At 45.2% G+C, this 25884-nt stretch overlaps 1 protein-coding gene and 1 long non-coding RNA gene across 2 annotated transcripts; one reads left to right on the forward strand and one right to left on the reverse strand.

Moving 5' to 3' along the window:
* Positions 1-729: 729 nt before the first annotated feature.
* LOC118499078 lies at positions 730-15607 on the reverse strand. The gene is made up of 3 exons (XR_004901584.1): positions 15473-15607; positions 4836-4992; positions 730-865 (listed from the first exon to the last, which is right to left on the reverse strand). It is a non-coding gene; the product is annotated as an uncharacterized LOC118499078 (long non-coding RNA).
* On the forward strand, positions 9978-16205 carry KRT5 (keratin 5). The gene is made up of 9 exons (XM_028532369.2): positions 9978-10670; positions 11247-11461; positions 12265-12325; positions 12436-12531; positions 13096-13260; positions 13645-13770; positions 14032-14252; positions 15023-15057; positions 15498-16205. Exons 1-9 carry the CDS (start codon positions 10074-10076, stop codon positions 15845-15847), a joined length of 1866 nt encoding a protein of 621 aa, XP_028388170.1. The 5' UTR covers positions 9978-10073; the 3' UTR covers positions 15848-16205.
* The last annotated feature ends 9679 nt before the right edge of the window (positions 16206-25884 follow it).

The following is a 25884-nucleotide window of genomic DNA, read 5'->3' on the forward strand; positions in this document are numbered from 1 at the left end:
CAAGTAGTAACCAAAGGATGGGTCTGATTCCAGCCTGAGTTCTTCCCACCCTCAGCCAAAGAAGGGAACACCTGCACCTGTCAGTTCATAATGGACACTGTTCCTGCTGAGCCGTGGGGTGGGGAAATTCAAAAAGGTCAGGAGCACAAGGTCAGTACTGAGGAAGATGGACTCAGGGACCCAGTCCAAAGTGAACACTCTCTCACTGAAACCAGTGGACAAAACCCCAGAATGCATATAGACTCTGGGGCAGGAAAACATGCATCCAGCAGAGGGTCCCCAGTAGATGGTCAATGTAGCCTCTTCATAGACCTGGTCCAGGGACTGGTGGTACAACATGTGAAATGGGCACATAAATGAGATGGAAGGTGAGCTTCTACAGTGGGCAGCTTTTGGAAGGTAGCTGTGAGGAGCAGAATTCAGAAGGCAGGGCTGGGTTGATGAAGCAGGGAAGAGAGGTAGAGAGAGGGTAACCTGGGTGTGGAGGATACAGAGTAGATTCCCTTGGCCAAAGCAGACTATGGATAGAGACCATGTGTATATTGCCTGGTGTTGTGCTAACAAATGACCAAAACACAAATTTACTATCTCAGAGATCTTGAGATCAGAATTTGAATCAAATATCACTGGGCTAAAATCAGGGTGTTGACAAGGCTGTATTTCTTCTAGAAGCTCTATAGAAGCTGTTTTCTTTTTTGTTTGTTTGTTTTCTGTTTTTTGTTTTTTTCCAGCTCTTAGAGGCTGCCTGCCTCCATTCCTTAGCTCATAGTCCCTTTCTCCCTTCTTCAAAATTGACAACAGTCAAGTTCTTCAAACACAGCATCGCTCTGACCTCCTCCTCTGCCTCTCTTCATGTTTAATGATCCTTGGGATTACATTGGACCCACTTAGATAATCTAGGATAATTCTCCTATTTTAATTAAGATGAACTGATTAGCAACCTTAATTCTTTCTGCAGCCTCAATTTTCTTTTGCCATGTAGCAAAACATACCCACAGGTTCTAGGGATTAGGTTTGGATATCTTTGGGGCCATTATTCTTCTATCATAAATGGTAGGAGGGATAGTGAGAAATGGGGACCCAGAGGAATGAGAGGGTAAGTATAAAACTAATAGGTAGCTACTATGTGTTCTTGAGCAAAGGAGGGCTGTGTTTCACTGAGGGCCTGGAGATAACCTCAGTTCTCAGGGTTAATGTGAGATCATTTTCCAGACTCAGAACAATGAAGCCATGTTATGTCTGAGATCTTGCAGACTATAACATGTTATTGTTCTCTGCTGGGGGCAGTGTGCCAACCTGCAGGAGGCCATTGCTAGTACCAGCCCTCTGGGTTGCCCCGGTCAGCTGGCGGCTGGAGAGTGCCCAAGAGGCTGTGTAAGTCATGATGTTTTGGCTGTGAGGCATGGATAGCCACTGAAGGTTTTCCTAGCTCTGGATGGTGAGGCTTCCCCTTGTGGGGAAGGCCTGGAGGTTGAGGAGGCTGATGGATAAGACAAGGCCTTTGGACACTCAGAAATTGTTTGGGAGCCCTGGGCTGCTAAGGAAGGAAGCAGGGCTAGGTGGGGGTGGGGTGTGGGAAAAAGGCCACTGTGAATGGAGCTCTTGTTCACTCCTTGGTACATGCCCAGCCTGGGAAGGTTGATGGCTAAGTGGAGAACACTCAGGACTCAGAAATCCAGAGATGTATGAAGTTCCATCTTGCGGGGTCGTCATGGTATTGATGGCCCTAACAGTACCTTTAGAATTTCTTCATGGGTAGGGCCTGGGGTTTAGAGGTTGGGATCTAATTAGAAAAAGGCAATGGAGTGGCAGACCATCTCAAAGCTGGTTTGCAGAGGAGCACACTGTTCTCATGTAGGTGGTCTATTTGGTTGATGAAACTTTGGTGTCTGGGCTGTTGGTGGAGATTATCAGGGTGTTGGGCTCCTCAAGGTGCCCTGGGAACTACCACTTATGTTTTAGTTGAGAACATAGGCTCTAGGAACAGCCAGACCTGGGGTCAAATATCAGGTTCAACACATTAGCTCTGTGACTTTAGATAAGACACATCCTTTCTGAGCTTCAGAAAATAGGGATAATAAAAATGCATTATTACCATTGGATGATATGAGTAGTAAATGAGACAATGCTTATTAAATCTCAGCACAATATCGAGCACACAGTAAGTACTCCCATAGCCACTTATGTCAAAGAGGGATGGAGAAAATCAGACCCAATATTGCCCCCAAAATGAGGCTGCCTGTATGAATGAAATGGGGTTAATTTCTTTTCTGAGTGGGTGTAGCCTCATGTGAGGAGTTGGTCTAATCCCTGGGAGGCCACTGGGTAGCTTGGCCCATCCCAAAGTACCAAAAACTCCAAATAACCTTCAGGCTGGGCCATCTCATATCATCTTCTGCTCTCGGCCTCTGCTTATCCAGAGCAAGGTGCTATGGGACCCTGTCTGGCTGTCTTGGCCATAGGGAGTTTGGGGGAGGGGGAGATGAGAACTAGAAAGAAAATCTGAAGCCTTAACCAAGATTCTGGACCACAGGTGAAGTGTTGGGGGAGCAGCTGTCAGACACTTCTTGGCCACCTGGAAGAGGCACCTAGGCCTTTGCCCTGTGTGTGGCGCCAGCGAAGAAGGGAGAGGAGTGACAGTAGGTGTTCTCTAATGTTCACCCCTTAGAAATGTAGTATAGAATGACCACAATCCACTAGAGTTTTCTCCAGAGCCCATGGGTTCTGACTGTCTGGAAAGGGGAGAGGTCTCCCCAAGGATCCACCTCGCTATCTTCACTCAAGGTAAAGTGTTTTGTTCCTCAGGGTTGCTGGAAGATGCTGAGACACACTGACTGCTTAATGGCATCCACAGCCCTCTGTGTTCGCTGCCCTCCCAGGCTGGCTGGAGTCCAGAGCCACTGCTGAAGTCCTTCTCCTCAAGGTCAAGTCAGGGTCATGGGTCTACAACCAGACTGTCAACAATGGTGAAGACAAGGGCTTTTGGAGCTACACTTGCCTGGGTTCATGTCTAGGCTCTGTCACTTACCAGCTACTTAACCTTTCTGCCCTCAGTTTCCTCATCTGTAAAACAGGGATGATAATAGGTCCATCTCATGAAGCTGTAAAGATTAAATGAGTTAATATCCAGAACCATGCCTGGCACACTGTCAGAACTACGTGAGAATGGCTGTTGTTACTGTCTGCTGTCATGCCACAAAGCACGTGCTAGTCACTGACCCGTATCATGTCTTAAGCTGCTTTGGGATTATGGGAAGTTCAGAGTTTCAGAGAGGTGCCCTGTCCACCCATTGTCAGACACATCTCCTCACCCATTTGGAAGAGAGTACCTGAGAAGGACTCTGGGTCTTTGCCTCACGTTTTGTAGCAGGAGGGCCCAGACAGAGGGAGAGTGAGAAACAGAGACAGAGAGTGACAAAGCCAGCACTCAGAGTAACTGCCCTCCTGCCCAGCGTGATAGCAGGGAGTGGGTAGACCCTGGGGTGGCAGTGCAAATGGACCCCTCCACTACAGGTGCAGAGCTGCGGCTGACCAGCCATGGAAACCCAGGGACCGGTAAGTGGAAGGAGGGACGATGGGAGCCCTTGAAAACTGTTTCAGAGGATTTGGGTTTCACGGTGGGGCTCTGGAAACAGGCCAATGGAGTCGTGTCAATTATCACTCCTTTTATCAATTGGTGGGATTAGGGAGTGGGGAGAGGGGCAAGGCAGAAGAGGGTTTCCATCACCCCATTCCTCTTCCCACTTGTCTCAGCACCCACAAGCTGGTGGGACCTGGTGGCCTGGCACAGGCAAGAGTCTTGGGGGAAAAGGCCTTGGTTCTGACTTTGGCTCAGACACTAGTCTCCACCCTGGAAAGGCCAGGGTCAATGCCAGAAATTCTCAGGGCTTCAGGCAGGGAGTGTGTGTGTGGGGGGGAGCAGTGAAACCACATCATCATGACAGCTACTGGTCAGCCATCTGACACACGCAGACATTAGGAAATGATTCTCCGAAGGTGACAGAGACATGCAGCCTTAGAGTGAGACGTAAATGGCTCTTGCTTTAAAGAGCCCAGGCAAGGGCTTTTTTTAGCCATCCACTGCAGGGTAATGGATGGTGTGCAGAACAGGACCAGATCTAGTCTTGGCTCTAACCCTGCCTTGCTGAGGGATTTGGGGTTAAGACTTTACCTCTCTGAACTCAGCCTCCTCCTAATGAACAAATCACTGAGGGACATCTGGACATATCTGGGACAGGGTGGGGAGGAATCAAAATCAGAAGATTCCCATAGGGAAGAGGTCAAGGCTTGCCTTGGATGGCTTTGGGCACTGAGTTTTTTCCTAAAACCAAGTCAGAACAAACTTTTGCATGTCCACCCCTGTCACCAGGCAAATGGTGTGGGTTACTGTGCTGGGACTGGAAAGGAGATGGAGGAGGAAACCCAGCCCTGTCCTCAGACCCTTCCTTACCCACCACAGGCCTGTCCCTGTCACTACTGTACCCCCACTGTGGCAGCTCAGTGCATGGCACTCCACAGTTGCTGAAAACACACCTCCCTCTTACTTCAGTTGCCTTTGATGTTGTGTCTCTCTTGGAAACAGCTAACCTATTTTCACAAGCCCTTGACAGTGACTGTCGGTCCCAGTGGACAGTGATCAAGGCCAGTGGTCTATGTGACTATGAGATGTGGAGAGGAAGGTGCAGCTGAGCCCTGGAAGCTGTTCGTTTGCCTCCAGGTGTTCTGAGGCTGGTCCTGGGAGTGGTAACATTTCCCGCCTCAGCACAGTTGCCTCTTTCCTTCCTCATCGTCTTATCACTGCCTGCACTGACTCACCCCATGGAACTGGAGCTCACCCAAAGCTGAAAAGAAAGTCAGATGGAAACCAGACTCCATCCCCTGCATTTTGTCTTAGCTACTCAGGACGAGGACATGGTGTGCCAAGCAGAGACTCCGAGAGGGCAGCTCCAGTCTCTGTCTCCATCTTCCCATCCCTAGTTGTGGCTCCTGTGGCTGTAGAAAGGGGCAGAGAGGAAAGGAACAGGAGCAGGCTAAGAATGCAAATGTGCTCCCTTGTCTACCTCCGGCACCATAAGCATAGAAGTTTGGTATACATGAATCATGTCCCTGCCTCTTCATTGTAGGGAAAGGCTGAAAATTTCCACAGCACCAGGCACACTCACACTCATGTGTAAGAAACAAAGCAAATGCAAGAAAATAGCAAAAACCCTTGCTCACCATTTTAGATTTATAGATGCAGAGTCTGCAGAACATAACCTAGCATGTGGTAAGTCCTATATAAGTGTTTATTTTTTAAAAAATCAAACCTACAATCTCCAAGGTATGGAAGCAGCCCAAGTGCTCATCAATAGATGAGTAGATAAAACAACTATGGGACATTTACACATTGGAATTCTACTCAGCCATAAAAAAAAAAAGAAAAGAAAGAAAATTTTACCCTTTGCAACACTATGGATGGACCTGGAGACCATTATGCTAAGTGAAATAAGCCAGTCAGAAAAAGACAAATACCATATGATTTCACTCATATGTGGAAATGAGAGAACAAACTGAACTAATAAGCAAAAGAGAGACAGACTCAGATGGAGAGCAGGAGGTTAGGGGATGGAGGGACTGAGCAAAAAAGAAAAAGGACTCACGGACATGAACCACAGTGTGGTGACTGCTGGGGCAGGGGAGTATAAGGGGACTAAATGGTAAAGGGAAAAAATACAATAAAGATTAAATTAGAAAATTAAAAATCATACTACCCTCCATGAGGAAGCAAAGATCTGAGACATTTGCTGTGTATCCTTTTTTAAAGTCCCTCTAAGTATTTGTTGATTTCCAGCCCATAGTTTCAATCAACCAAGGGGGATTTTCAAAGACTTTGGTATGCCATTGGCAAAACACCTTCAGATGAGAAATGAACATTCCCCAGACTTGCAGGGACCTGTTGGAGGGAGGCTGAGAGCTCTGTTCTGCAGTCTCGCCCCACAAGTGCCAATCGCATGCTAAATCTGAGGGGTGGGGGCCAAGGCTGCTCCACACAGCCCCCTGCATGTTTACCCCACCCTTCCTGCCCAACCCCAGCCAGCTCCAAACAAAAATTCCAGCTTGTGTGTCCTCCTCCAATGAGCCCAGGCCCCTTTCCTTTTGCATGTGCACACTGCTTCTCTCTCAGCACCATGGTGGGAAACCGCAGTGAGAGGCTGGGCTATGTGTCTGGGGCCCCACAGGTTGCCTTACTGTGGACATTTATGTTTTCACCCAGCCTATTTTCACACATGGGTCTCAAAGTCCTAGAGAGGCTGGTGGGGTTCCCAGCACCACAAGGCAACCGTGGCCAGGCATGGTGCATGAGGGAGGGCTGGGGTACCTAGATCCCCAGTCCACAAAGGGCTGGTCTTCTCTATGTCACTGCCACCCCAAGAATCCTGCTGAGATCAAAGCTGGGACCCAGAGCTGGGTGCGGGCAGAATTCCTGCTGGGTTTGTTGTAGGTAGAATTCTTCCCCCAACTCCCCCCTGAGGCGAGGGCTTTGCAAAGAGCTGCCGGGGCTCGTGTTGCTCCACCTTCCCTTCCCCATCCGCTGAACCTGGCTCAACACTCCAACGGGGAACAGCCAACCATCTCCCAGGGAACAGGTGACTCATGCCTCAGCTATGGCTCCCACTTTTTGTGCTAAACACGAATGGGATGAAAAGTCTGCAAAGATGAGGGCACTGCAGCTTTCTTTCTCTCCTGGAGGGAGACGTGGTGGCTGGGACAGGGCACGGGGGCTATTCGTGGGCTCAGGTGCAGCATGGTTTCAGGGTTGGGGGTAGGGGGCTGGGGGAGAGGAATGGAGGGAAGTCCAAGAAATAAGGAGTCACGAACTCTGTCATCAGGGGGTGCCCAGGCCGAAGGGGACAGAAGACTTGCTCTCAAGATATAGATTCAGGGACAGAAGCAGGGGTACAAGACTGGAAATCAGCATGGGACTGGGGAGGGCCTCACACAAAGATGTAGGGAAGGAGTAGAGGGAAATGATCTTATGTCTGTCAGTTTAATTCAAAGAGTGCTGAGCACCTCCAGTGGGCAAGGCTGGGCTGCGTGTGCGGCGATGTGAGGGTGAGTAGGGTATGTTTCCTCACACTGGGAAGTGTATTTTCCTGTGAGACCTAGAAGACATGTGCAAATCATCTTCTATTAAATAGGTGTGTTACTGAATATGTTCTATTCTATAGCTCTTCTATTAAGGCATGCAGATTACCATGGGAGCTCCTATGAGGGGGCCCTGGGCTTTGCTGCAGGTTTTGCCTAATCCTTGCCCCATGGGCACCTGGACTCACTTGCTCCCTGCCTGGTATGGGAGGTGCGTCCCTGTTTAGAAACACTGCCGCTAGTCTCCTCCCCTGCACACCTCTGTGAGGGAGGCCAAAACAGTCTTCCCTGCCACCCCTCTGCCAGGGAGACCAGCAGGGCCGACCACTACAGCTCACTTAACCTTGCACTCATTTTTGTGGATGGGAAAAACAATGCCTGATGAAGCTAAGTAATGTGTCCTGCCAAGTCTTGGTAATTCCCTCTGTGGGCACTCGGTAGAAACGCTCAGTGAGCTCTGTGTAATCTCCTTTCTTCCCGCCACAGTGACATTCCAGGCTGGGGTGGGGCTCTCCCACACTGCGGTGTGCTGGTGCCTGGCTCCCCCAGGGAAGCACTTCCATTGTTCACAGCTGTCCAGGTCTAGCACTGTGGGAGGGGTTGCCCTGCCTGCTGGGGGAGGGTTCTTACAAAGCTGGAAAGAAGAGTGCTCCCCCTCAGAAGGCACCCAAACATTTCTTGCCACAGTTACTTGCCACCCACACACCACTGGTCCCTGGCATCTGAATCTGAGTTTGGCACACTCCAGTGATTCTCAGACCAGCCAGAATGCATTCCTGTTCCACCAAGTCCTTCTCTTCCACAACACAGTGGGACTGGAGAGAAGACAATGTCCCAGTATCTCAAGAAGGGTGGAGCTTCCCCAAACGCCGCAGGGACTATACCCAGGGCCTGCGTGCGAGGGGACATACCCTGGTGGCAATCTTCTAGTGGAGAGGGAAAACTCATGCTAGGAATCCCCAGACACCTGCCTCAAGCTTGGATATGTTCTAACAAAGGCTGAGGGCCCCCCAATATGTCTCAGGGCCCCCAAGACACTCACATCTGTTCCCTGAGAGGCATCAAAGTGTAAAATTGGTGAACTCAGTAAAATTCATCTCCGAGAGTCTCAGAAATTTTCCTGGCAGGGAAGCCTCCCAAACCATATTGCCCAGAAGCTGTAAGACCAGCTCTGGCCATCAATCTGTCTGTCTGGATTTACCTGTCCACTGCTTTCTCAGCACAGCCTCTGGTGAGCAATCAAATCCCCAGCAGCTTCAAGTCATTTTCCCACAGCCGTGGCTTCCTTGAGGCCAACGACAGGCCCTGACTAGAGATCCCAGAGCTCAGGCTGGGTCTTCACTCCTTTACTCTTGAAAATGTAGCCCTTCAGCCCCGAGGCTTCAAAGCCATTCCTACCCCACCCCTACCTCCATCCCCAGCCCGGGGGTGCCCCCCATAGCTCTTGGTGGCTCAAGTACTCCCTGAGAGTCCTGCTCCTTTTGGGGGGAAGTAGAGGTGGCTCTACTCAAGTCTGCAGCCAAAAAGAGGGGGTGTGGTTTAGAGCAGACATTTGCCAAAGCCTGACCAGACCCCCCTCTCCACCACCTGGTAACACAGTCCACCCAAGAAAGCTTTGCAGACGATCTTACAAGGGGCTTCCCTAAAACAACTGGAGCAGATTGTTATACCAGCTCCCCAGTCTCCCTAACCTGCTCTGTCTAGTCTTGCTGGCAGGACAATCCATAGACTTAGAATTCGGCTTTCCATTCCCCTGGCCCTGAAGGAGACTTTGGGCCAGAGCCCAGAGAAAACACAGCAGTTCCCGCTGCTTGGAGCGGGCGGTTCTCCGTTATAACAGGCCAGTGGATTCTCAACACGTTCCTGATGAGATTAGAAGCTCCTGCAGGTATGTGTTTGTGGCAGCCCTCAGCCTGTATCAACAGATACACGATGACTCATTTCTTGTCTAGTGGAATAACCACGGGCTTGCTGGAACACACCTGGGGGCCGGGGGATGGGCAGAGAAACTCCCCCTGAAGAGGGACAGGGCTGCCAGGTTGAGTCTCAGGACTTTTGTGAGGAATTGCGGGGACCCCTGGACTCAATCATCTCTGCAGTGTTCTGCCCAGGCCCAAGAGCAAGGAGAAAAGGTCAAACATCACAGAAAATGCCAAGTGAGGAGGAGCTGTGGAGGGATAGGTCTGCCCCTGCAGAGAGCAGAGTGGTATAGATCAGGGGCTGTGTGTGCTCATTTTCTCTGTTTCTGGAGCTTGGGAATTAGAGAGCCTTTCCGGCCCGAACCTCATAGGAGAATCTTCCCCTGGTTTCGGGGATAACTGTGCCTCCCCCAAGAAAGGAAGTTCTGCAGTAAAGGATTGATCTATTTCCCCCTCTGGTTCGTAACTGAGATATCAAGCCATAGTTACCTTCCAAGAACTCAAAATCCTTGCAGCAACCGCCTGTCTAGAAGAGTGAGAAGGGCAGATCACCACCTACAGGGACTCACTTTGTCTTCCACTCACGGACAGTGTGCACTGTGATGGGATGGTTGATAACATCCCTGGTCCTGTAAAGACCCCTCGGGACATTGGCCAAATGCGCCCTTGCTCCCTGGCATCCTTCTTGGGCTGCTCACAACCCTGGGCCCCTATGGGGAAGTGCAAATTGCTGCCAAGGCATCAGTGCTGCAAGGCAAGGTTATTCCTAACTGATCAGAGCCTGCCAGGAAGAAAGTGTTTGCACTCCACACTACTGTGCAGGTGTGACGGTGAGCTCACAGCTGCCCCCCAGGCGTGCCCGGCCCACTTAATCATTTCACAGCTCGGCAACGATCCCGCCCAGCCCTGTTCTAGAGGATAAAAGGGGGGACTGCAGGCCCCGGGTAACAGAGCCACCTTCTGCATCCTGCTGAGCTCTGTTCTTTCCAGCACCTCCCAATCGCCTTGCTCCACCAGGAACAAGCCGTCATGTCTCGCCAGTCGAGTGTGTCCTTCCGGAGTGGGGGAGGCCGTAGCTTCAGCGCTGCCTCTGCCATCACCCCATCTGTCTCTCGCACCAGTTTCACCTCTGTGTCCCGAGCTGGGGGTGGTGGTGGCGGCTTTGGCAGGATCAGCCTTGGGGGTGCTGGTGGAGGAGGCGGCTATGGCAGCCGGAGCCTCTACAACCTGGGGGGCTCCAAGAGGATCTCCATCAGCACTGGTGGTGGCAGCTACAGAAACCGATTTGGTGCCAGTGGTGCCTATGGCTTTGGAGGTGGAGCTGGGAGCGGATTTGGCTTAGGTGGTGGAGCTGGTAGTGGCTTTGGGCTTGGTGGAGGTGGTGGATTTGGGCTTGGTGGAGGTGCTGGATTTGGACTTGGTGGTGGAGGTGGTGGCTTTGGAGGTGGCTTTGGGGGCCCTGGCTTCCCCGTCTGTCCTCCTGGAGGCATCCAAGAGGTCACTGTCAACCAGAGTCTCCTGACTCCCCTCAACCTGCAAATCGACCCTGCCATCCAGCGAGTGCGGACTGAGGAGCGGGAGCAGATCAAGAGCCTCAACAACAAGTTCGCCTCCTTCATCGACAAGGTGAGCCGTGATCCTTTGTGAAAAACTACTGTGGGTGTGGAACCAATAACAAAAAAGGTAGGAAGAGGAACATTTCCTGACTTTGTGCAAATACCATCATAGTTTGCAGTAAATGTTTTTCTATTTGTTTCTGTCCCAGATTTGTGGTTGCTTTCCTAATTAGAATGACAGCTTGGAAGACAAGATCTTAGTTCTTCCTAGTCAGAGATTACCCCATAAGGGCTCCTTGATTACTGTTGGGCAAAGAGATGAATTCTGTGCTTCATGTGTCGGGGCCGAGAGCATAGAAAGGTGGATGAGTTCATTGGGCAGTAGCCTGAGTGGCTTCACAGCCACCACTACACTGGGCCACACTCCACCCAGCCGAGCCCAGTGCCATCTGTGCCCTGGATACGTGCTGTTTCCCCAGAAGAGAGAGGTTAGGTGTTTCACTCTGTACCTCCCCTCCAGGACCCAGGGACAGGCACTGCATATGGGAAAGTTTTAGGGGGACAGCATGAGAAGGGAGAAAAACTGGTGAGGATCACCAAAACATGATATCTAGGTTTCCCTATCTTTAAACTCTGTCCCTTCCAGGTGCGCTTCCTAGAACAGCAGAACAAGGTCCTGGACACCAAGTGGACCCTGCTCCAGGAGCAGGGCACCAAGACTGTGAGGCAGAACCTGGAGCCCCTGTTCGAGCAGTACATCAACAACCTTAGGAGACAGCTGGACAGCGTCCTTGGGGAGAGAGGCCGCCTGGACTCAGAGCTGAGGAACATGCAGGACCTGGTGGAGGACTTCAAGAACAAGTGAGTTGGGGTGGAGTGGAGACAGAGGCTGGCGATATTCTTGGCACCAGATGTACTTTATAACCAGACTACTACTTATGCCTTCCCCACGGGCTAGACACATATGCCTCCCATGGACACCTGAAGTGCTAAAATAAAATCCAGGTTTATGTTTAGAAAGTTCCATCCCCAAGCTCAGCCCCTGTGCAAGGTGCTTAGCCACCAGCCAGAGCAACAAGCTTGATGCCTCTGGTACCAGCTGGGGAAATCTCTAAGCAGTGTAATCCCTGCTCTTTGGGACTTTCCTCCCCAGTGCACTGAGTACACTGCCCAGTGCACTGAGGCTTTTTGATGGATTCCCTCTGAAGTGGGAACTGATGACATAACTCAGCTCGGTGGCTCAAATAATTCCGCTAGTCCTTAAGAACCAGCAACTAGGTTGTTGGTTTTTCTTTTTCTTTTTTCCTTTTTTAAGGGCTGTGAAAGCTAAAAACAAAGAGCATTGAAGAAATAGACTAGATGTGCAGTTGGGAAGAAACAGCACAGGTTTTTTTATAGGACTATTCTTCAAGCAACTGAATTACAGCAATAACAGAATGATTATCTGGTGGGCAGTTAAAGAGAACACAGTAACCTAGTGAGTGAGGACCTTGCCCAGGGGCTCACACCACCAGTGCCCCCTCCCTCTCTCTGCCTTCATGGGTGAGAAGAGGAGCCCCTTCCCAGCGAGAAAGTAGGCTCGTAGTTGATTTTATACAATAAATACCCCAGGCCTCACCTGTCCCTCATTTTCTAATATGCACTTGCCATGCCTTTTACCCCAGGTATGAAGATGAAATCAACAAGCGTACCACCGCTGAGAATGAGTTTGTGATGCTGAAAAAGGTGCGTGGGTAGAAGAGAGCCTGTTGCCTATGGCTATGCTCTCTTAAGGTGTCCTTCATTTATGTCAGGATGGAAATTGGGTACAGAGCCAACCATCCCTGTTTCTCTAGGATGTGGACGCCGCCTACATGAGCAAAGTGGAGTTAGAGGCCAAGGTCGATGCATTGATGGATGAGATCAACTTCTTGAAGATGTTCTTTGAGGCGGTAAGAAATGCCCCCTGTTCAGGTTCCAGAAAGACGGTCACTGGGACACCACCAGGGGTTAGGGTATCCAGGATGAAGTGACTTCCACTGGCTCCTAAGCTGTGGACACATCATTGTCTTTCCTATCCCTTTAGTACTACTCACACTTCATTACTTACAAAGCCAATCCTTAAAAAACAAAGTCAGATTTAAAGCAGAAGACTTCAATGGTCATTTTGCTGAGTGAGGTTTAGAGTGAGTTATCTGAGACACAGTACACCTTTCCCAAACCTCCCCCTCTCTGTTTCGTCCCAGCATGGCAGAGCAGTCCACTGGATTCTTTTGAAATAAGTTATGACCCAAGAGTCACATCTGAGAGGTTACATAATAGAGATTTCATGGAGGTTCAGTGTTGTTAAAGTTTTTAAAAATAGATTTAATAATGGTTTTGATTATTTATTAACCATTTGATGTAGGTGGCTGTTATTTTTCTCAAGTTGACACACCACCATGAGCAGAGTATTGGAGTGGCATAGGATATAGGATAGCACAGAATCAGATGACTGACTTCCGGTTTCCTTGCAGGAGCTGTCCCAGATGCACACGCACATCTCCGACACCTCTGTGGTCCTCTCCATGGACAACAACCGCAGCCTGGACCTGGACAGCATCATCGCCGAGGTCAAGGCCCAGTATGAGGACATTGCCAACCGCAGTCGGACGGAAGCTGAGTCCTGGTACCAGACCAAGGTGGGTGCTGCGGTGTCCTGAGTAAGGGGTTGGGCACCTGTCTAGGATTCCAGGCCATAACAAAATGCTAATGATGGGGCTAATGAAACCTGTGGAAGCCTCTTTGGTTGAGTTATGAGAACATTCACATGTGCCTTTGCCACATAAATTTAAGAACCTTAAGAAGAGTCTCACCCTGAATATCATGTCAGTGTCTCCAGGACAGCAAAGGCACTAAACAGGAAATTATCTAAGATCAGATCCACACTGATAAAGTCTAAACCAGCCTCAGGCCTCAGATAACTACACCACTTGCCACCTTTTGGTAGCTCTGGCCTGTGAATGTTGGGAAAGTGTTTCCACCATCATATAAATGGAACCCTTCCTCTTTCCTGCTGGCCCCAGTACGAGGAGCTGCAGCAGACAGCTGGCCGGCATGGTGATGATCTTCGCAACACCAAGCATGAGATCTCTGAGATGAACCGGATGATCCAGAGGCTGAGAGCAGAGATCGACAATGTCAAGAAGCAGGTAAGGAGAAATCAGAAGAAGGCAGGGGATGGGGGGTGAGTAGGAGAGGGCTGAGCTCTGAAAGGGAGACCTACTTTGTTTCACTTCTTCTAAATAGGCACACACACATACAAAGCTGAAACAAGTACCAGCATTTCAATGCTTTCCCATCTGTAGTGACCAGAACAAATGTTCTAGCTTCTCTCTGGAAACTCAGAAAGAGATACCGCAGGCCCAGCTCACTACTAAACTGTCCTGACTTTTCTTCCTTTCCCTCTGTAGTGCGCCAACCTGCAGAACGCCATTGCTGATGCTGAGCAGCGTGGGGAGCTGGCCCTGAAGGACGCCAGGAACAAGCTGGCCGAGCTGGAGGATGCCCTGCAGAAGGCCAAGCAGGATATGGCCCGGCTGCTGCGCGAGTACCAGGAACTGATGAACACCAAGCTGGCCCTGGACGTGGAGATTGCCACCTACAGGAAGCTGCTGGAGGGCGAGGAGTGCAGGTGGGCAACATAGGGCTGACATCACAAGTGTGGGATGGCCTCCCATTTGATCCATGGAGCTTCTTCTCCACTACCAGGTGTCAAACACACACACAAGTGACCACTATCTTGTGCATGATGATTATCTATCATTAATCTGGAGTCAATCCAATACCTGGGCATAAAGCTGACCTACACAATATGGTCTCAATTCACTTTTCTAACCTTATTCCCACTATTAGTATTTTTGGATACTGCCTCTCCTTCAAACAACTAGACAACACGTGTCTTCTCCATTCTTCAGGTTCCTCTTCCTTCAGGAAGCCTTTCATGATTACTCCAGCTGAGTTAAATTCACCTGCCTTTGGGTTCTCAAACTACTGTTTTCTTCAGTCTTCTACTGCTCACTGCCTACTTTCTGTTAGAAGTATTTCTGTCCATGCCAAGTCCTTTCATAAAATGTAAGCCCCTGCAAGGCAAAAACTGCTTCAGACATATTCGCAGTTCCCAGTCTCTTACTCATGCTTTCCACATAATGGGTGGAGGAGAATGTGAATTATAATCTCCCTCTGATAACCTGTTTCTAGGTCAGGTCCTCTTCTTTGCAAAGTCCCTTCAGAGGACTATCTCTTTCTCTAATTTAAGCAGGTTATTTTTTATTTTTCATTTATTTTTACTTTTGTGTGTGTGTGCATGCAAGCTCCTTGCTTCCCAGATCAAGCCTTAAACAGGACTCTAGGCATTGTCTTTGGGGGAGTTTTTAACTCTCATTTCAATTGTTCCTCTTTCAGACTGAGTGGAGAAGGAGTTGGACCAGTCAATATCTGTAAGTAACTTTAAAGAGACATTAACAATGATAATATATGCTATTTGGTGTCAACTCAGAATCCTGCTATTTCTAGATTCCAGACATTCCCATCCCAATATATGGTTATTGAATACACTCAGAGGAGGGGGCAGGACACAGATTGAGACAGGAAGCAATGTGGCTCCTGTCTTATCTCTTAAAGGGCGGCTCTGTATCTTACACATATTGCACCTGGCCGCCCTGCACCCCACCCCCAACTTAGCACCATTCTTTGCCTACTATATTCACCAGCCTTCTGTTAGGGACCTTAACTAAATGACTTAGTTTTTCGGAGCCTCATTTGCTGCTCTGTAAAAATGGCCAGATACCGTGATAACAACTAGCAGGATCAAATAAATTGGACCAGTAGGATCAATCTGACATTTGGTCTCACCAAGTTCTCCCTCCTTTCTCTGCAGCTGTGGTCACGAGCAGCGTCTCCTCTGGCTACGGAAGTGGTGGCGGCGGCGGCGGCGGCTACGGCTTCGGTAGTGGTCTCGGAGGCGGCGGCGGTCTCGGCGGTGGTCTCGGCGGCGGCCTCGGCGGTGGTCTCGGCGGCGGCCTCGGCGGCGGCGGTGGCAGCTTCTACTCCAGCAGCAGTGGGGGCGCCGGCACAGGCAGTTTGCTCAGTGCAGGGGGTTCTGGCTTCAGTTCAAGCAGTGGCCGAGGCATGGGGGTGGGCTTTGGCAGCGGAAGTGGGGGCAGCAGCTCCAGCGTCAAATTTGTCTCCACCACCTCCTCCTCCTCCCGGAAGAGCTACAAGAGTTAAGCGCCTGCTGCAAGTCTGCCTCCCAAGGGCAGCAACCGGCCCCTGGTGACTGCCTCTTCTAGGTGGTTGCCAAGCCAAGTTTTCTCTTTTACTGGAGTGTAGTCTAGACCATGCCGATTGCAGAATCACAGTCTTCCATCCCGGGAAAGGCCCGATATCTAGTCTCCTATGCGGTGATCCTAAGTTCTGCTTCAAATCGGCCTAAATTTAAGTCTCTACAGCATGATCCTTGATGAGAGAAAAATCCAAAGTTTTCCAGTATCCAAACTATGAAAACAGAGTTCCCACCCAGCCCTCAATTTTGTTCTGGTTCTGACTACCTCCAGAGTGTGTTCAATAAAATGCTTTTATAATATAAGCTGCTGTACATAATTGTTTATTCAAGGCCTACAACCAGCCTAGAGAACTTCTGAGGCTCAATATGTCCAGATGTGATTGGTTCCTTTGACGATTCACAGGGAGGATGGAATAACCTTGAAGGGAGTGGGCCATCCTGAGTGGTCCGGAGACTGCAGGAGTCATGAAAGAAGGTTGTTAAAGCCTCTGGAATGAAGGAATTCCTGCAGGGCATGAATGGGAGTGTCCGTTGGATTGCAATTTGGAGAGATTGTAGAGCCTTTTGTTGAGGGGAGGGGTCCCATTCAAGGTGGGCCGGTTTGCAAGTAACAGCAAAAGTCATCTTAAGTAAAATTTATATAAGAAATATGCGGTCTCCAGAACCCAAAAAGGCCTAAAAGATGTTGGACCTCTTCTAATATTATGGGTACTGAAAGGACCAGTAGCTGTTTCTTAACGGTGTCGGGGATGGATTGGTCCTCAGATTGCCAGATAATTTCAGGAATTTAACTGAGGTGACTTGTACTATGTGTGGGACAATGAATGGCCCATCCTCTTTTTGTGAGTTCCTTTGTGAATATTTGTCCCGAGTAAATGTGTCTAGTGACTCTCTTTGGTGGAGGATTCCTCAATGTAACATCACCACTGTGCTCCCAGGAAAAGTCAGGTGCACCTAAGATCCTGTCTGCAAAGACTCTGCAATGGCAACATTGTGCAGGCACTCCAGGAGTGTCTGGGTAAAGATTTATTATGCCCCTTCAAAGGTAAAGGCAAACTGTGACTGACAGTTTGTTGAAATGGCCACCAAACAAAGTGTCATTAACCAAATTCATTAAAGCTAAAATATTTACCAGTTGCTAATTGGATAGAGTCAGCAATTTCAATAATCTTGGGCAGGGGGCCTTAACGGGTGGGCCCATGGCATTGGTGGTGGTAGTCTGCTGTGAGTCATCTTTATCCTTTCTGAATTTAAAAACAGGCCATACTGAGTTGCTGAATGGAGACACAGAGGACAAATCACTCCTTCTACTAATATATCCCCTATATTAAGGCTTTACTCTTTGAAGGCTGTGTTTTAATTTACATTGGTCATACTAACTATTTTAACTGGGGTAAGGTCCATGGAGTCCCATTTTGTCAAGCCAATGTGTAAGTGTCAAAGACTTAACTTTCCTTTGTTTCTCATTGGGTCACAGTGTCTGTGGCCACTGAAAGATATTTTAGGGGACAACTGATGGTGTGGTCATATGAAATGTAGGTAAATCAATAGTTCTGACAATTAAAGTGAGGAATAGTTGTTTGTTCTCTATTTTGTGTTCAGTAAATTCCTCCAAATTATAGGATAACTTGTTTAAATTTACGAGATCCCTAGGCATAAGTATAATTTAAGCTAAGCTATGGACTAAGGCCATGAAAATTTGCCATTTTGTGTATTTCTTCAGATGTTAAAATTAATTGAGAACCTATATGGTAGAGGCCTTATGCAAAGCCAATATACATCTGTTTTTTAAAAAAATCTTTTTGATATATAAATTTTGGATTTCCAATCGCAAGAAATTATGTTTTAGCTTTTTGTTTCCTCCCCTTATTTTTTCTTTCCTTTCTGTCACTTTCTTTTTCTTTTCATCCTTCCTTCTTTCCTGTCTTCCTTCCCTTTTTCCCTGTTTTATTTTCTATGGTTCCTGGACATACTTGTAGGGGAGAGGCATTCTCTCTACCCTCTCATATCTATAATTTTTTCCAGAGAACATTAAATCAGTATGATCAGAGTTTGGGGCTTCCTCCACAAAAATAGTTTAATAAGCCCCTTAGTTATGCCACAAGGCACCATATGTATTTTGGATATGTATTATCTTAGGCCTCTAGAGCCCTAAGAATGAGGTTCCCCCCACCAACAGAGGCATAGGCAGCAGCAAAGGCATTTTGTAGGGTCTTAGTAAACCATCTGCCTTTAAGAGTGTGGCTTCAGCATGCCACATAGTAACTAACTGCTCATCGTCCACATGAGTGATCACCTGATAGAATCATATATTGCACAGGTTATCAATACCTGCTTCAGACACACACCAGTGTTCACAAGGTAAGAGTTATTCCCTTGAGCTTAGTGTCAGTCATTACTTACAGAGAAACTGAGAAACAGAATTCAGTATAAGACACATGGATTAGTTGGGGTTGTGACGCGTGAACCAATGCCACTTTGAGGAGGGCTCCAACCCATACTCCTGACTCTAAGTGACTATTGAAAATTCTGATTTAGGTCAGTGACATCTGTAACAGAGACCCTGGTAGAATTCAGTAAATGTAGCATAAAGCAGAACAGCTCAAGGTGTAAGGTTGATGTCAGGCAGCAACACAGCTCATAGAACCCACCAGCCAGAAAGCAGCAGCTTAAAGTGCATGCTCACAAGCAGATGGCAGAGTGAGACTGTAAGCCAAAGCAAGAAAAGAGAGACCCCAGTGGTAGCAATCATCATTTAGACATTCTGTTCATGGCACCAATTATCATGACTACTCTACAGAGACAAGGTGAATCTCCACTTAAAATTTGGTTCAGTGGCCAGCCATTGAAACTGATGATGCCACCCACACCAAGATGATATGAAAATGTATATTATTCTCATAATAAAGCTTTCAGAAGAAGGCAAGACAAAGTTCCCAAGCCAGTCCAAATATGGCTTGAAAGAACAGAGAAAGGAGACTAGAGTAGAATTTTTATGGTGGTTGGGGTGGAGCCAGGCTGAGGATTCCCACACAGGGTTTGAAGTTCCCACCGGTCACAAAGAAGGGATTATTCAGGCTTTCTTATGAGTTGTCTCCAGGTGGGTAGAAGAGGAATGGGGGTGGAGCTTACAAGTCCTAAAATGTCAAATATCATTACAGTAAGTTTGGTCTAACATGGAAAAAAAACCCCTGATCATATAATGCAGAACTTAACAAATTAAAAGAAGAGAAATCAAATGATCATCTTTCCCTCAAACCAGATGTCATGTATATACTTAAAAGTGATAATCCAAAGTTTCTCACTGACATCAAGAAGAAAGCAAAAATAGCTATAATCACAATTATTCAGCATTATACCGATGATTACAGCCAGTGCAATAAGACAAGACAAAGAAATAAATATCTTAAGAATTAGAAACAAAGAAAGCAAACTATGGTCACTCACATATGACATAATTACATATATATATATTATATATATAGTCAAAAGTTTTCCAAACTATCAGAATTAGTAAGTGAGTTTAGTAAGGTGACTACAAAATCAATATAAAATCAATTGTATTTCCGTATACTAGCAAGAAACAATTAGAAAATAAAATTTAAGATACCATTTCCAGTTGCATGAAAAATATCTAATACCTAGAACTAAATGCAGCCAAAGACATAAAAGACTTATATACAGAAAACTACAAATTTTATTGAAAATGACTAAAGAATCCTAAAAACCCCAGTTATATAGTCATGTGTTATCTTTGTGAATTAGAAAACTTATTTTGTAAACATGTCAGTTTCCCCTAATTGAACTATCAATTCAAAGCAATTTCAGTCAAATTTCAGCTGGTATTTTACAAAAATTGATACTCCTTTTCTAAAATTTGTATGGAAATAAAAAGATCTGAAATGGTCAAAACAATCCTGAAAAAGAAGAACAAAGTTCTTACAGTTTCAGATATTGAGACTTATTATAAAGACATAGTAATTAAGAAAATGTGGTACTGAGATAATGATTGAAAAGTGGGCCAGTGGAACAACACATAGAATCTAGAAGCAAACCACGTATACACTTGTTAGATTCACAACAACAGTGCCATTGCTGTGAAGTAGGGAGGGGATAACTCTGCACAGCAAATTGTGCCAGGCCAGTTGGCTCTCCATATGGGAAAAAAACACCAGTCATGACTCCTAATTCATACCATTCTCGAAAATCCATTTCAGCTGTGTTATAATCCTACCTGTAAAAGTAAAAGAATAATGTATTTAGAAGAAAATAGGGTATGCCATGATGAACAACAGGGAGGCAAACTTTCTTAAACACCATAAAAAATTGCTTACCATGAGAGAGTATGAACTTCTGCTTACAAAACAACACGAAGAGAGCAAAACAGCAACCCAACCAAGGAAAAGAGATTTGCAATACATGTATCTCTCAAGAAACTGCATGCAGAATGTCCCAAGAACTACAAAACAGTGTCCACAACAGCATTGTTTTTAAGTGCACATGGGACATTCACAAAGAGAGACCATATGCTAAGCAAATTTCAAAAGTAGACCATATAATCTATGACCATAATATATTAAATTTGAAATAAAAAACAACAGAATATCTCAAAATCCTTCTTACTTGGAAACTAAACTAAATACTTTTAAGTAAGCCATGAGTTAGTTAGTGAGGGGATGGTTAGAGGAGAGGGTCTTAAGTTTGGTCCTTGCTTATTGCCCTTTACAACAGAGATTCGAAGAAGCAGCCTGATCACCAGTGCCCTTGTCTGTAGCTCAGTCAAAATGAGGGCAGCTGTACTTACTTCATAGGTAGAGTTGCCAGATTTAGCAAATAAAAAGGCAAGATGCACAGTTCAATTTGAATTTAAGACAAATGAAAAATAAATGTTTAGCATAAATATGTTCCAGAAATGAAAAATAATTGTTTAGCATAAATATGTTCCATGCGATATTTAGGACATGCTTAATACTAAATTTTTAATGTGAAATTTAACAGGATATCCTCTATTTCACCTGGGTGGCCCTATTCTTAGGTGATTGAGATAGTAATGTCTGCTCTGAGCATCAAGCCTGCTGGCAGGTAATTGGCCTCTATAGAAATGGGTACTCAGCTGGCCTTCTCTCAAGGGTGGTGAAGGAGGACTATAACCTACTCTCATGGAGCTTTTCACGTGGAGGGGCATAATCAGCATCTGAGACTAGCTCATTGAGAATTTCCCTTATTAGCTTTTGGGATTTGGTTAGCATGGCAGTCCCTAAGATCTACTCCCACCATGCCCTTGATCTCAAACCTTGTAGCTGTATAATAGAAGGGTAAGGAGGTCACTAATCCTCAAAAGTCTCCCCCAGTTCCAAAGCTCCTGCCTAGTGACCTCCTCAGCAACAAGACCCTTACCAACCTGCGGACAACCATAGGAAAAGGCTACAATGCAACTTGATTCATAACCTAGGGCCATGGGTCACAAATTATAAAAATATTTTTATAACCCAGTGGTTATTGTTGCTCTTGTGAAAATTTTCCTTACTTCTATTCTTTTGCATACAGAATAAGAATTGGTATGGAATGTCTGATTAGCCAGATTCTAGATAGGCTTGTATAAACATGGCCTAAAGATAGTCCATTTCTGTCTAAAAGTCAAAATATAACCCTGATGCTATTTGAATGAACCTTCAACATCTATTTTCCTGGCCAAAATTTGCATAAATGTTTACACTGAAAATGGTTTTTAGATATTCCATCACTAAAGGAAAATGTTCCCAACCAGAGCCACCTCCATGCTAATCTGAATGTCATCTGTCACTTGTTCACAAATTTGATAACTTAAACAATGAGAATCAATTCCTTGAATAACATAATCTGAGCCCTGGCTGGCATAGCTCAGTGGATTGAGCGCGGGCTGAGAACCAAAGTGTCCCAGGTTCGATTCCCAGCCAGGGTACATTCCTGGGTTGCAGGCCATAACCCCCAGCAACCGCACATTGATGTTTCTCTCTCTCTCTATCTTCCTCCCTTCCCTCTCTAAAAAATAAATAAATAAAATCTTAAGGAAAAAAAATAAGAATACAAGCAAAGGCCTTTTTTTAAAAAAAAAAAAAAACATAATCTGCCAGAATTTACACAAGAGGAAATAATATCTCAATAAATCTGTATCTATTAAAAATTGAATAAATAATTAATAACCTTCCAAAACAGAAAACAACAGGCCCAGATGGGTTTACTGGTGAATTCTATGAAACATTTAAAGAAGAAATTGTACTAATTCTCTATAATTTCTTTCATAAGACAGAAGCAGAGAGAATATTTTCTCATTCTATGAGGTCAGCATTACACTAATCCCAAAACTAGACAAAGACATTATAAGAAAAGAAAACTATAGACCAATATCTCTCAAGAACATAGATGCAAAAATCCTCCACAGTAATATTAGTAAATTGAATATAACAATGTATAGAAAGAATCGTATACCATGACAAAGTGGGATTTATCACAGGTATGCAAAGCTGGTTCAGTATACAAAAATCAATTAAAATAATTCATCACATCAATAGGCTATTGAAGAAAAGTCACATGGTCACATTAACAGGTGCAGAAAAAGCATTTGACAAAATCTAACACCCTTTCACTATAAAAACTCTCACAAACTAGGATTAAAGTAGAACTTTTTCAACTTGATGAGGGCATCTATAACAATTTACAGCTAACATTATACTTAATGTGAGAAACTAGAAGTTTTCCTGCTAAAAATAGGGGCAAAGCAAGAATGTTGCTTGCCACATTCTTTTTAGTATAGTACTGGGATTCCTAGCTAATACAGTAAGACAAGGAAAGGAAATAAAAGGTATATAGATTAAGAATAAAGAAATTAAACTATCTTTGTTTACAGGTGACTTGATAGTTTATGTGGACAATCCAAAAGAATTGACTAAAAAAATACTCCTGGAACTAATAAGAGATTACAGCAAGGTTGCAGCATGAAAAGTTAATACTTAAAAGTCAATCCCTTTGCTGTATGCCAGCAACAAACCATTGGAATTTCAAGTTAAAAACCCAATACTAGTTACATTAGCACCCCCCAAAATAAAATACTTAACTATAAATGTAACAAAAATATGTACAATTTCTGTACGAAGAAAACTACAAAACTATGATGAACAAAATAAATGGAGAGATATTCATGTTCATGAACAGGGAGACTCAATATTGTCAAGATGCCAGTTCTTCCTGACTTAATCTATAGATTCGATGTAAATCCAAACCAAATTATAGCAAGTTATGCTGTTGTTGCTGACTAAAGTTTATACGGAGAAGTGAAAAGACCCCAGAATAGTCAACACAATTTTGAAGGAGAAAATCAAAGCTGTAGGGCTGACATTATGCATCCTCAAGACTTACTATAAAGCCACAGTATCAAGACAGCGTGGTTCTGGTGAAAGAACAAATAAGTTAAAGGAATACAACAGCGAGCCCAGAAGGAGACCCACACAAATATAGTCAGCTGGTCCTTGACAAAGGAGCAAAGGCAATGCCATGGAAAAAAGAGAGTCTTTTAAATACATGGTCCTGAAACAACTGGACAGCCACATGCAAAAAATGAATCTAAACAGAGACATTACATCCTCATAAAAAATTAACTCAAAATGCATCATAGACCTAAAGGTAAACTACAAAACCATAAAACTCCTAGAGGTGACATAGGGGAAAATCTAAAGGACCTTGGATTTGGCAATGACTTGTTAGATATCACACCAGAAGCATAATTCATGAAAGAAATCATTGATAAGTTAGACTTCATAAAAACTAAAAACTTCTGTTCTGCAAAAAGCACTGTCAAGAGTATGAGAAGTCAAGCCATTGACTGGGAGAAAACACAAGTGAAAAATCCTATAAAAAGACTGTTACCTGAAATGTAAAGAATTCTTACAGCTTAACAACAAGAAAACTAACAAACCAATTAGAAAACAGGCTAAACACTTTCATAGATACTTCACCAAAGAAGACATGCAGATGGGAAATAAGCACATGAAAAGATGCTCCACATCATATGTCATTAGGGATGTGCAGGTTAAAACAGAGAGATACTACTACATACCTGTTGGAATGGTGAAAACCCAACTGACACCACATGCTGGTGAGGGTGTAGAGCAAGAACTCTCCTTAACAGCTGGTGGGAAATGCAAACTGGTACAGCCACACTGAAGACTGGCAGTTTCTTACAAAACTTAACATACTCATACATACAATCCAGCAATCGTGCTCCTTAGTATTTACCCAAATGAGCTGAAAACTTACGTTCACACAAAACCCTACATACGATGCTTATGGCAGCATGGATTCATCAGCTGTAACAGACGTACACTCTGCTACGGGAGGTGCATGGTGGGAGAGGCCATTGTGTGTGGGGGGAGGGGATATGTGGGAGCTCTCTGTTCTCTGTACTTTCTGCTCAATTTTGCTGTGAACCTAAACATCTCCAAAAATTAAAATTTATTTTTTAAATGGTATAACCATTTTAGAACACTAATAAATGTGTATGGGCACATGTGTGTGGGTGTGTAAAATTAAATTTACTGTGGCTTTGGTTTTGTGAGATGTGTCTGGCCAGGCTGACAGTACATCTACTCCTCATGCAGCAACTCTATTCCTAGGTATTTATTTGAGCAAAATGAAAGCCTACATCCACACAAAGATGTACAAGTATGTTCAGAGCTGTTTTATGGGGCATAATACCTAACTGGAACTATTTTAGAAACCCATCAGGATCGGCAAGGAAACTATGGTATATTCATACAATGGCATACCACTCAGCAATAAAAAAAGAATAAACTGCTAAAATTCACAACAATCTCTATGAATCTCAAAAACATTTTGCTGAGTGAAAAAAGCCACACACACATTTAAAATGTGCTGTATGATTCCACCTATGTGAAGTTCTCAAATAAACTAATCCAAGGTGGAAAAAAACCAAAACAACGATTGTTTGGAGCAATGGAATCATAGGGAAAGGACACAAAATAATTGTCTGGAATAATAAAAGTGTCCTATGTCTTGATATTGTATGGATTATAAAAGCACATGAATTTGTCAACATAGATGGAGCTCTGCACTTAAGATCTGTTCATTTCACTGTATATACATTATAGATCAATATACATTTTTTTAAAAAGGAAAAAATATTTCACTTTTCAAGTTTCTATAGTAGAGATGGAGAAGAAAAAAAAGTGAATTGGGAATGGAATGGAGATTAGCTAATCAACAGTTTCTGCCACAGGGGGCAATCTTCCCTAACTGTATTGAGTATTCTTCTGTGCTCATGCAAAAAATCCAGGCTATTTCCCAGAATTGGTTGAGGGAAGGCCAGATTAAAAATCAGAGGGAAGTTAAGCATATCAGATCCCCCTGAGGCCTCCTTTGCAACATTAGTTCCACAGACTTGGGCCAGGGTATCAGTGGTCTGTTACTAACACCAACCCTAAGGTAAAAGTGAGATAATAAAGGATTTACAGGTGGAAATAGCCACTCATTGTCAAGAAATCTCAGAGGAGACTGTTTGAGGTATGTTTATTCTCTAGGATATCCACATTCTAAGAATAAAATGATTTTGAGATGAATTGTTAGTGTAGAAATTACTTTAAATCACCCTGAATTTGGGGAGTTATCCAGGAAATTCACAATTAACCAGATATTTCCCCTTTACTGAAATAAAAGGAGTTTGACCAGAAGACAAATGTAGTGAGACATCATTCCATAAGCCTACAGCTCATTCAATCACTTAAATTATTTAAGTCAGGCACTTGTGTATCTTATTAGAGGACTGTTGGAGTATTTTTCCACCCAACTACACTTTTTAAAAATGACATAGTAGAGTGAGGTGGACCCTCAGTGGTGAGGAGGCAGAAACCAGAAAGCCAAAGTAGGGACAGGAGTAAGAAGGGAGGCGGGGATCTGAGGGAGGCAGTGGAGAGAAAAAGACACCAGTCCA

The sequence above is a fragment of the Phyllostomus discolor genome, chromosome 2 (assembly GCF_004126475.2).
Source record: "Phyllostomus discolor isolate MPI-MPIP mPhyDis1 chromosome 2, mPhyDis1.pri.v3, whole genome shotgun sequence".
In the NCBI taxonomy this organism is placed as follows: Eukaryota; Metazoa; Chordata; class Mammalia; order Chiroptera; family Phyllostomidae; genus Phyllostomus; species Phyllostomus discolor.